This window comes from Dermacentor variabilis, chromosome 3 (genome assembly GCF_050947875.1).
Source record: "Dermacentor variabilis isolate Ectoservices chromosome 3, ASM5094787v1, whole genome shotgun sequence".
In the NCBI taxonomy this organism is placed as follows: Eukaryota; Metazoa; Arthropoda; class Arachnida; order Ixodida; family Ixodidae; genus Dermacentor; species Dermacentor variabilis.
Window position 1 is genome coordinate 48,444,953 of NC_134570.1, and position 12,314 is coordinate 48,457,266.

At 45.2% G+C, this 12,314-nt stretch overlaps 1 protein-coding gene across 9 annotated transcripts in view; it reads left to right on the forward strand.

The window, feature by feature from the left end:
* The first annotated feature begins 389 nt into the window (after window positions 1-389).
* The window catches only part of LOC142575557 (uncharacterized), an 84,932-nt gene continuing 73,007 nt past the window's right edge, over window positions 390-12,314 (forward strand). For 2 of the 9 annotated variants that reach the window (XM_075684998.1, XM_075685000.1), the window contains exon 1: window positions 390-710. In XM_075684998.1, coding sequence (XP_075541113.1) covers window positions 524-710 — 187 coding nt within the window. In that variant the 5' untranslated portion in view covers window positions 390-523. Of the gene's footprint in view, window positions 711-8,717; window positions 8,895-12,314 lie in introns of those variants that run through there. The other 7 variants (XR_012826671.1, XM_075685003.1, XM_075684999.1 and 4 more) reach the window with 6 other exon arrangements.

The window sequence follows — 12,314 nt, forward strand, 5'->3', positions numbered from 1 at the left end:
CAGGACCCTTCTACTCCTGTCTGTAGTCTCGACGCTTCATCAAGGAGAGCATTTCAAGGTAAGCGCTGCAACTCAGGGGCGTCTGTGTAGGTGTTGGGTGGTTTGAGCTTGATTCTTGGCAATAATTAAGCGTCGTCCCGTCGATAGGTATCCGCTGCCGTCACCGGGCCGGTGGACGCGCGTTGTTGCTACTTCATCGCGTCAAGAGCGTCTCGCGAGTGTCCTCACCTATACTCCGTCTCGGAAAATAAGGTGCAACGCTGTGGAGGCTAGAGTTACGAGTTACGTTTTGCAGTGGCTGTGTCCGCACTTAGAAATTGATGTTCTTGCTTGACTTGTGCTGTGCTCTGGTGTCATAAGTAACGCTACTATTATCTGCAGCGATCGCATGATGGAGCCACGACCTCCATGTCTGTGCGTTTGTATGAATTCAATAGGCCAATGAGGTGTGATCACGCCACCTGAGAGCCACCAATGAGGTGTGACCACGCCACTTGTGTGATAGCCAATGGCATGACGCAACATGTCCTTAAAATGCTATACAAGTCAAATAAACGCCTCGTTGGCCAGGCTCTCTCACCCGGAACAGGCGTCTCTGCCAACTTCACTGCGGCGTCCTCTCGAACGCGAGGCCCCTCCGTCGACCGGCTTTGGGTGCGATGGTACAGAATGGCGACGAGGATTTAGAAGAACCTGCTGTCTCAAATGCCGTAAGTGGCAATGTTACTTATCTGCGTCGCTCCTATGCCCTTTCCTCGCATGCCTTCGGAGCTTCTCCGAATGCTTCAGCTAGCGTCGGCCTAGGCCTTTTTTCGTCTACGGCCATCTTCGGCGACGCCATATTGTCTTCTTCCTTCGGCTTCCCTAGGCCTACTTCTGCTTGCGATGCTACAGAATGGCGACGACGATTTATAAGAACCCGCAGCGCCTCAAATGCCGTGACAACGTTACTTAACTACGTCACTTCTCTACTATTTCCTCGCATTTCTCTACTTCTCTACTATTTCCTCCGGAGCTTCTCCGAATGCTTAGCTGGCGTCGGCCTAGGCCTTCTTCGTCTGGGGTCATCTTCGGAGACGCCATATTGCCTGCTTCCTTCGGATTCCCTTGCCGTAGACTTCAGCTTACGACGCTACAGAATGGCGTCTTTTTAAACCTTCCTCTGGTTCTCGACTTACGTGGCTCTCCTGATTCCTTGGTACAGATGGAAGAAAAATTTACAGGTACACATTAAGTCGGCGGGCGGGAGCAGATGGGAGGACGAGTGTCGAGCGTCGGCTCTCATCAGCGTTTTGGGTAGGTAAGGCTAAATGAAATACGACGCGGCAGAACAGGCTGAGGCACAGCCGACAACTACCGCTGCAACGGGATGACGAAATGCGGCCCAGACGCCCAGTACGTTGACTACGGAGGCAACGGCCACGACGAGCAAGTACGAGGAGCTGCTGAAGCTCTTGCATCGGTTATTCTCGGCAAACTCCTGGCACAGAGACATCTGTTCAGAAGCCCAAGCAACTGCCGGGTGAGCGTTTCATGGAACACGTCACGGCCCTCAAGGAGAAATAGCTCGCTTCCAAATTCGATGCTACGTACGACGACCGGATCCGAGATCAAATAATGGAATCGCCAACCACATATCACCCAAGTTTTTTATGGCTCACATCGAACATCTGACCTTGGATAAAGTCGAAGAAATGGCCGAGAACCCGCCGTGGGTGCTCAGTGGCTATGGTGTTGGGCTGCTGAACACGAGGTCGCGGGATCGAATCCCGGCCACGGCGGCCGCATTTCGATGGGGGCGAAATGCGAAAACACCCGTGTGCTTAGATTTAGGTGCACGTTAAAGAACCCCAGGTGGTCAAAATTTCCGGAGTCCTCCACTACGGCGTGCCTCATAATCAGAAAGTGGTTTTGGCACGTAAAACCCCAAATATTATTAGAAATGGCCGAGAATTGGAGGCGTCGCAGAAGGCCGACCAAGCGTTCGGAGCGGCGCAAGATGGCGGTTCGGCAGCGCGGCGTTCAGGTAAATATGGCCATGGCCTCCCGCCCGACAGGATGGACCGGCGTACTCAAGGTGGCCGCGCGTTCTCGAACGCCTGCGCGACGCGTCAGCAGGACGGCGTTCGAACCAGGTGCAATCGGCCGAATGAAAATCGCTCGTTTTCTGCGCATCAGATCGGTCCATGTTACCATTGTGGCGGCTTGTGGCAGGCACTTTGCGTCTTCAGAAATTGTCCGGCCCGGAACAAAATTTGCAACCGTATCAAGGGACGCCTGGCTGCCGTTTGACGGATGAAGAAACAAAGCGCATCGCCAGTTCAAAATGTTACTCCAGTGCAAACGGAAAGCGTCGGAACGGCATCGGTTCTCTCCGTGATTTAATACTTCACTTCCAAGCACGAGGGACTTTCACGTTTCCCTTTAGCGTCGCACCCTATCCTCCCAGACGCGATCGTAATTGTGTGGAACTGTTCTTGGTATAGGCTGAGTGTTATACGAAGAACGTTTTAATCCTCAGCAACAAACTGTCATATACGGTTATTTCATGCGTTGTTTTACATCAATTTGTGTTTCATTGCGTTTCTTTTGTTTGTTTGTTTTTGGCGCGCAGAGAGGCACGGACGCAAAGCGCGTAGTGATACGTTCTCGTCACCGAACTTATTGCGTAGCTAGCAGAGCGTTGCCCCTGATGTCTGAAACGCAGTGTAGAAAGTGTATATCTTACACCGTGGTGCAGGCATCAGCCCTGCCTGATGCTACTGCGGTAGCGGTCGAAAAAGCGCCGACAAAAGATATGGAACGACTAGCTAATATCGAGCCTGTCGGAGGGACTAGCTCAAGTGTTCCTATCCCAAATTATTCAGCTTTTCAGTACTGTGGCGAGTTACAACGCTAGCTCGCAGATTCCTATCATCCCCTTACGGGGATGGGCAGACACGACGCTGAGCAGCTGAGAGATCCTTTCCCTGTTATTGTAGAAAGCTCAGAAAATTGATGGCTATAATCTCCAACTCGGTACATTGCTCGCTGGCGTTGCATACTGTATTTAGTCGAACGTAACGCGACCACGATTGTAACGGGAGGGTTGACTTTCCATTCAAGCGAAATAAAGAAAATAAAATAAAACGGCGAATGTAATGCGACATGAAAGCAAGAAAAAGAAAACATCTGACACAGTGCTTGTTAATTTATAGTTAGTAAGCCAGTTTAAAAGTTTATACGGTCGATAAATCTATTATATAGCTGTGTATCCTAATTTGCTATCGCAATTGTTGCTTCGCCTTTTGCGCAGCGACTTTTTCGTACATGATGTCGCGGTGTGTCACAGAGAACACGTCCTGATAGAAATTGACACCAACCAAGAAAAGTGAGCGCAACCTCTGTGTCCTAAACCTAATATGCAGTTCGCCGGGAAAGCGGCAACGTTTCGGGCTCCTGTTCGCAACACATTAGACATAACGAAGCACAACAGCATCATAGTTGCTGGGGGCTCCGATCCTAGCTCCGCATACGTCATGGTGTTACCGCAGAGATACCAGAGCCTGTGGGCAGAGGGGGAGGCGCAAACTAAAGGACCTCCATACTATTATTGCTGTGATGAAGGAGCTTAATGGCAATCAAACACTGCCTTAGCCCTGCTTCCGCTCCTTCTTCAATGCCTTGCACGGCGAAAGGTACTGCGGAGCGGCGCGTGCCTACAACGCACCGCCTTCTCAATGTCACCGTGGCGCGCAGTTCAAATTTGATTGTGGATGTTAACGCCGATGCCACTATTCCCGATTTTTGCTGGCGCCTGCGACGCGCCAAACGTAAGCCAAAGTCCCGAGCGAGCCGCACTGGGCAGAGCCAGCGGATTCGTCAGGGAATCCCGCGGCGGCTGCGGTATCAGCGCTACGTAGCCGACCGCGGCGACGTGCAAATTGCAACGGTAGCGCGCGTTGCGCAGCGTCTGCTTTGTGCACGACAAGGCTTGAATGCGTTTTCAAGCTAATAAGCTCCAATACGTGGCGCGGACCAGCTTTGCCCGAGCTTGACCGACGTGCACTAGCCGCATTCAACCAGCGCAATTTTTGAAGAGGCGAACGCGTCCAGCCAGGAATGGTTATAATAGTTAACGCGCGCTGGCCAGTGTGCTTAAGTCTGACCTTAAGTTTCGCTTGGTTCGAGGCGAGTTGAGTGTTCAAAAGCAGGCGAAATTAGCGAGAATTGACGGTGACGTCGCCGATAAGCAGTGTGGCTAGACTTTAATCCCTATGCAGGCGGCCACGTCCGAGCGTGAGCAGACGATAGTCGTCTTCCGGAAGTACGTAAATATCGTCTGCATTTAAAAGCACATCTTCGCTTACTTCAGCCTGCTTATTGAACTTTGTAAAAAAATATGCACATGATCAGTAGGAAAAAGCGCCTCGCAGTGCACTGCTTTTCACTTCATTGCAGCACAGGGGTTTATTGCTATATACCCAGTAGCAAACGGTTTGGTTCACCTCCCTGCCTTTCTGCTGCTTGCATTCTCTCTCCCTTTGTATAAAACGCATTACCTTGTGGGAGAGAAAGCGTTCTCCTCTTTTAGAATTCAATTTTGTCAAGCAATTATTTTGCAGTTCCAGTAACTAGAGCACAAATGCGAAAACGAAAGCGATTCTCTTAAGTTCTCCGCGCTCACAGAGTACGGCACCACCGGGCAGCGCGCGCTGCGCTTACGAACCTGCAGATGTGTAGTAGCTTTATTCTATGGTAGTAGTCAGCCGGCATTTATCGTGTCGTGTTGTAAAAGTTAATTTACCGTTTATACCTCTTGATTTGTACTCAAGAGTGGAGCAAGACCCCAAGGAAGAGAGGTTGACGCATCGGGAGCGAAGAACAAAAACGATAGATGGTTACGCTGCTTGGGTCTCGGCACGTTCGAATTGGCAAAGTTTCGAATTTGTCGCCGTGTGGTGTAGACTTGTGCGCTCGTCATTTGCTGTCATCGCGCGGGGATATTTGCGCTGAAAGTCTTTCACTTCGTGTACAAAACTCTACACGCTGCGGCATCGAAGGTGTCCCGAGTTTGGGTGCGCGTATGCGCCTGGACACGGGATAGCCTGCTTGCTCTCAACGGGTGTTCAACATTCAACGCGTGCTCGTAACTTGCTCATGAGGTAAGCCCATTTTATTCGTATTTGATTTGCATAACGTAGATGTTAAAATGATATGTGGTAAGCCGGTGTCTCGAAAAAAGACCACTATGCAACGTCTTAGGGCAAAAAGGACGTATGAATAGGGAAAAGGATCACCCTATCTTTACAGATCGATTCCAGTAGTAGCGCGATCGGCTTGATCGCAATTTCCGTGTGGCATTTCTAACCTCTTGCTCACTCGCGTTAAAAGCGTATAATAAAACTGCGTTAAGTTGCGCACTTGTATTGACGCTTGTATTGGCTTGAGAGCATGCTGTATCCGATGCAAGAACTTCAGTTAGAATACGGAAATAAAGGTTCGAGGCAATAGCAGTGGCTCACTACCTGTGATCGTTACTTTCTTGCCTGGGTGCACGTTTTAACTGTTGTGACCAAAAAAAATTTCTTCGCCCTGGCTGCTCTGCTGTTTCCTTGGTGCAACTTATAGCGGTGCAGCAAGACTTGTTGCTTCGAATGATGTCTGGGCAGTCAAGGTATTCGTGTCCGTAAGTAAGCAGTGAACAGTATACCAGTGCAAAAATTTGGACATACAAGAAAAGCGAATGGTATCATCATAGATCCTATATTATGAATAATTCAGCTGTATTACTGAAGTGGAGAGGGGATATGTATAGAAGTCAGATTGTATTGATAATCGGCAAAAACAAGGTAACTTATCATTACTAATTAATCCTTTTCTTTTACTGAAAGGTAAGGTGCTGTAGTGAGTGGATTTTTTTTTCTCTTAGTTATTTGCTACCTGAATCATGACAGTCTTCTGTCTTAGCTGTGTAGGTGAACACTGTTAGTGACGTTGGAGTGCTGGTGGACAAGCACTCCTTTATTGTTGCAACGCATATGACAGAGTGCAGCTGTGGCAGTATGCGAAGGTGTTAATCTATTAGCCAAATTAGGTTCTTTGTGAGTTAATATGTTAATATATTTTTGGATTGTGGTCTAGCAGGCAAAAGTGCTAAACAAGAAGTAATCTTAATTTGCACTTCGTAGGATGTGTAAGCAATTCAGGCTGTTATACATGAAATCGGACATTTGTAGATGTCTTCTACAATCCTGTAGTCCTGAATAGCTTGAGAGTTAAGTGATACCACTATAATTTCTCTGTAAAGCATGCAGTACGGCTTAGCATTGGGGGAGGCTGGCATCAACAGTCTACTTGCTGTGAAGTTCAAATGAAGTGTTACTGTTAGGGTGACCATACATAATTTATGCCTTAGTCCTAATCTTGTGTGAGGCAGACATAGTTTAACCACTTGGTTAAACAATAGTGATGTAATATCTATGTATACAAGTGTTACCCATTTATTTCTGCCATGGGTATTACTTGTACACATACACATCACTATTGTTTAACCAAGTGGTGCCCCTGCATGCTGAAATTTACAGGGCTATTATTGTCAACCTTTGTTGCAACATTAAGGCACCTTTATATTATTACAGATTACCACCATTGTGTGTCATCATAGTGTGATATTTGCACTAAATGTATTTGACTTTGCTATAAAACGCTGCACAGTGGGGCATCGTGAATTTTTTTTCTTCGATAGTTTCTGACCTCAGAATGCACTTCACGTTATATTCTTGTTTGCAACAAGAGTATAATGCAGCTTTCTCTTATATTTTGTGGCACTTAGTTACTGCGGTGAGCTAAACCACTGGGCAGCAATTACTGGAATCGCTACTGTGTGTAGATTCCAGTAATTGCTGCCCAGTGGTTCAGCTCGCCGCAGTTTGAAGTGCCACAAAACATAAAAAACTGCATTATACTCTTGTTGCAAACAAGAATATAACGTAAAATTGTCTTCAAACACAAAGGAATACATAATTATTTTTTTTAGCGCAAAACAGGGGACACAAGAAAGATGACAGGACAAAACACTACTCCCAACTGACGTCACTTTATTGCATCACTCCTTTATAGACAGCAAAATCTAGAAGAACATGCACTGTGAGCACCATGTGCAGGAACCACCAACATCCGATCACAAGAGCGCACTCATGCGACAGAATCCAAAAAAAACATATTGAGCACTGTACAACGTTAAAGAAGGCACACTAATGCACCGTGACCCCAATGACTGTATGAAGAAAGCTTCCGATAACTCTCGGGCGGTGGTATCACGGCTCTTTTTCAAAATCGTAGTATCACGAAACATGGCTTTGCACTTCCATATTTTACAATGTTGAGCCAAATGGGAACCTGTGCCTGTTGGTATGGGTCGCTTATGTTCGCCATGTTTCGTGATAGTACGATTTTTAAGAAGAGCCGTGATACCACCGCCTGAGATTTATTGGAATCTTTCTTCGTACAGTCATTGGGGGGTCACAGTGCATTAGTGTGCCCTCTTTAACCTTGTGCAGTGCTCAATATGGTTTTTTGGATTCCGCCGCAAGAGTGCCCTCTTGTGATAGGATGTTAATGGTTCCTGCACATGGTGCTCACTGCGCATGTTCTTCTAGGTTCTGCTATCTATAAAGGAGTGACGCAGTAAAGTGATGTCAGTTGGGAGTAGCGCCTTGTGCTGTCATCTTTCTTGTGTCTGCTGTTTTGCGCTCAACAAAGTATTTATGGATTTGCACCAACGAGCCCGCCAACGCATTGTGTTGAACACAAGGAAATGCGACTTTGACTTGTTTGACTGTGTTGCGGGCACTTCTAAAGTACTGTCTGTCCTTGGTGGCATGGAAGTGCCGTCCACTTCTATGCGTTGCTTTCTGTTTCATTGTGGCATCACATCACATTAGAATCATAATGTGCGTGTACTTTTTCTAAGAGACCCATATTCCTATCCTTGTGCTATATTTGCTGTCGCATTATTTATGTGCAAATGACCAGTGTTCTAAGTTCCATTTTATCGCAAAGTAAACTACTGGTACCCAAACAGTTCTGCATATCAGAAAACCAAAGTCGAACTGCTGAAGCAGCAGTCTTAGTGAAGTGTTAAGTAGTCAGATTTTATTGGTCATGCAGAGGCACACAGCGTACCTCTTTATTAACTTGCTGAACAATTAATCTATGAGAAAACTGAATATTTATTTAGGTTCAAGCACATGCTATTGGCCATTGCTCATGCCCTCGGCAAATGTGGAAGATTATCACTGCATTTCTTTTTCTAACTCCTGTTCCTTATTACAGTGGGATTACTGCATGTGTAAGTAGGAAGCGGATCACATAGGCAATCAAAAGCCAACAATGTGTAAACTTGGAACATTGATTGTACAGTTTGATGACTCAGAATAAATACAAATATGTACCATGAACGATTGACAATTAACTTTTCAGTAAGCATACTGTATGCTCATACGGTGTCACATAAATTAAAATTTTAGTGTAGCTTTCCAGTGTATGCTTCTATGCTTCTATTGTTGCATTCTCTCAGAGGGATGGTAACGTTCCACATGTCTAGCAACTAGACTGTCTATATACAGTAGTAAAAATGTGTGAGCTGTATTTTTTAATGATTTGATAGAATGTGTAGAAAAATAAAGCCATACAATCAACGCACAGTGATGTGACTTTCTCTGCACATGTTGCAGGTTCAGAAAAGTATGGTAGAAGCTGTTGCCAAGGTTCCGACCAGAAAAGAAAGCCAGTATAAAAAGGTCCACACAACTGATCTCTACTACAGGGGATGGATGAGCGCTCTCGACTGAAGCCAACCTCGTCCCGGAAATTGGTGCTTCACAACTTTGCAGTGGCACTTCGTCTGCAGGGTGTGTGGCATTTCTTCCCCTAACTGGCCTGCCATATGTGCCATTAACTACCCAAGCAGTGTTTCGAGGTGTCCACAATTTTTCAATTGCAGTGTCCACAGTATCACTAACATAAGTGGCGTGCAATGGAAACACTGGTAAATGAGAAAAACTTGATGTAAGAAAACACTATCGTATACGGACGGGTTCAGATTGTCATAAAAATGTTTGGCAGACATGTAGAGACCTCCTAAAATGTGAAAAGCCACAAAGAAAATTTTTTACGGCAGCAATGTTATCCGATCGCACACACTAGTTAGTCCACCATACGCCCTACTTCCAGGACAAGCGACTGCATGACACTGCATTTCCACTGTTTTCACCTGCATCCGGTGCAGTGTACTGCATCCAGCAAAACATATTGGAAATCAGTGGTGCACAGTGTTTTCTGTCCCTTTTCTCGACGCCTACTGAACTACAGCATGGTAAACTGTTTCCAAAGCAGAAAGATGGAGGGAAACCCAGTTGAAAAAAACAATTGGACCCAATTGGAAAATTTCCACTTGTTTCCAATTGGTCCCATTTGTGTATTAGTACCCAATTGGGCCACTTGGAACAATTGGGCCAATTGGTTGTATATCATCTGGCTCAAATGGTGCAGTTGGCATAAAACCAATTGGTTGTATACCATTTGGCTCAAATGGTGCAGTTGGCATAAAACCAATTGGTTGTTGCCAATTGGGTCACATGGTGCAGTTGGCATAGAATCAATTGGGCCAATTGGCATGGAACCAAATGGTGCAAATGGAGCCGCTCGACGGGTCAAATGGTTTCGACTGTGCACCGCCTGCCTGCGCTGTGTGAATCTGGCAAACTAGCACAGCAATAAGGAACCACATTATTACGTGTTGCTCGGCTAGTTGGTTCATATATATTGTGATCTAATATGATGCAATACAATACGAACAGCACAGAAAGAGAATCTCTTCATTAATACTCTTCCCCATGCTTTTCTTGCTTCACATCATATCACACAAGGAGCCACTACTTCCTTAAGATGATAACTACATGTGACAATGAGGCAACAAGTGAAAATTAGGATTTAAAGCTTTATTACTGAGAAAAATGCAATTCGGGATACTGTTCATGGTCCTTTTCTGGTCTAGTCGTGCCACAACCTGCAGAAATGGATAAAAAAGAAAGACAGCATTGTGTATGGAATCCTGAAAAACCTGTTGCCCTCAAAAGCTGGCACGACAGGCAAGCTGATATTAGATAAAAAGGCACCTCAATTTTAATATCCAGCAATCCAACCAGGTTGAAGAGAGTCACAATTTGCGGTTTATGTAGCTAAGGTTCAAGCAGCAAATGCAAGAAAATTGTTCTAATCAGTATATATTTTTCGCTGTTCTGTCAATGTCAGCAATGTTCTCCCCCACGTAGTGATTCATACGTTTCACCAGTGCTGTCACGACGCTCTCGGGGAAACCTTGCTTTTAAAGAAACGCTCATGCAATACACTTGAAGCATTTTTGTCGAAATTAGTTCAGTGCATCATGCATATTTGCTACATTACACAAAAGCGTATACATATATCTGTGCAATCATTTAACTCAAACGAGTGTGCGTGACCCGTGCACTCGTGTAGTGCAGTAATGCAAATTAATTACAAGAGCTTTGGAAACGCGGAAACTTACCTCCGATCTGCAAAATTCTGGCAAGGTAGTGGGCACACGTGCCGGCCGCGTTTGTCCACTTCACCATATAAAAACCCGCCGAAAAGTCGTCGTCAGGCTTGAAGTTCTTTATGTCTGTCACTGGCACAATTGCCAAATGTTTGTCGATTTCGTGCCGCACGAAGCACGCAAGGCGATCAGGACAAAGGGCAGAATGCAGTGCAGCACGCATGCACGACTGTTTTTGTTGCTGCCATGGTTGCTGCACACACGAGCACATGTTGCTAATGTTGATGTCGATTATGCTGTCCCGTTCGGTCACCAAGGAAAAATGACGCTGAGACAAAATTTAATTCCAAGGAAGAATTATTTCAGAGATGTGAAATATAAAATTTAAACAATATTGCTAAATTACAAATTGCATTATGCCTAAAAGTTGTTTGAGTCGTGTGTTTAAGAAACACATAAAAAAGTGCAAGTTTTTTTTTTTACTGTTTAACATGATCAATACATCGCGACCACTTTTTTTTACGGTTGTTCCCCATTTACTTGCCCTCCAAATGCCAAATAGTGTCTTCCAATCTCACGAATCCAATCTCGAATCTCGCGTCCAAATCTCAAAAGAGAAATCTCAAAAGGAAAAGAGAAATCTGCAAATTTTGTACACAAGAGACATTAACATTTTCTCACTTAAATTTTATCCAAATGGTTTTGATAACTCCAATTGGACCATGTGGCAATTCGGATTTACCCAAATGGTCCTGCTGGAGACTCCATCTGGCCCAATTGGAAGGGAGGGTTTCCATATGAACCAATTGGCCGTTCTAACTGGTCCAAATGGTCCTGTTGGAGAAAACACTTGGTCCAATTGGAAATTGCCGTTTCCAGTTGGACCCATTGATATTTCCAAATGGTTTCAATTGTTTTTTTCGACTGGGAAGGGCTCTGAACACATTGCATTTTAATGTGGCTGGCTGTGGGTAGCGCAAGTACTGTGGCATAGATTTGCGCCAGGCAACCTGGGAGCCCAAAAAGACTACTGGTTACTTGCAAATGGCCAACATATTGTTGGCATGTTGAAGTTCTTTTTTAATCTCATCACTTATTTAGCCATTGGAGACAGCTTTCACAACTGGAGAAGCCTTGGAAGCATGAAACACTTCACAAAACCAGCGTCAATATATCGTGTGTCGGCATCACATAATTTCATGGCTGCATGTGTGAACCCTCTGGTTGTAAGAGTGTTCATGATGTTTTCCATGCATTATCCGCTTTATCTACAGGTCAACCCTATCTTGAGACTTAAGCTGATGTTGTGTTTAGAGAAATTATGGCCGAGAGCCAGTTTTTGAGAATACAGACTGAGCTTGACAGTTGAAACGCTAGAACAAGTTGTTGAGGATTTCAGATCAAGAATCTTGTTAGGCCAGTTCATTTAGTGGTGTTAATATTCTGCTCAAAGTTGTTGTTTCGTTCATATGGTGCCCAAGCATTGCGGTAACGACTTCACTTGGAGTACATAGCAAGGGTGCACTCGACGTAAGCTGGTGGCTTTTTTCTGCATTCTCAAAAACTGGTTTCTTGTTCAGTTGAGATTGTCAAATTTTGAATTGTTTATTAGGTGTTGTCCTGCTTCCTTTTCCTGCCGCTTCTTAGTTAAACGTCTGAATAGTGAACACAACTTGACTTTTGCTTGATTTTCAAAATTACACGCCCTTGATGCAAAACAATTTTACTTCAAAACTGCTTGTACCTTACTGAAAGA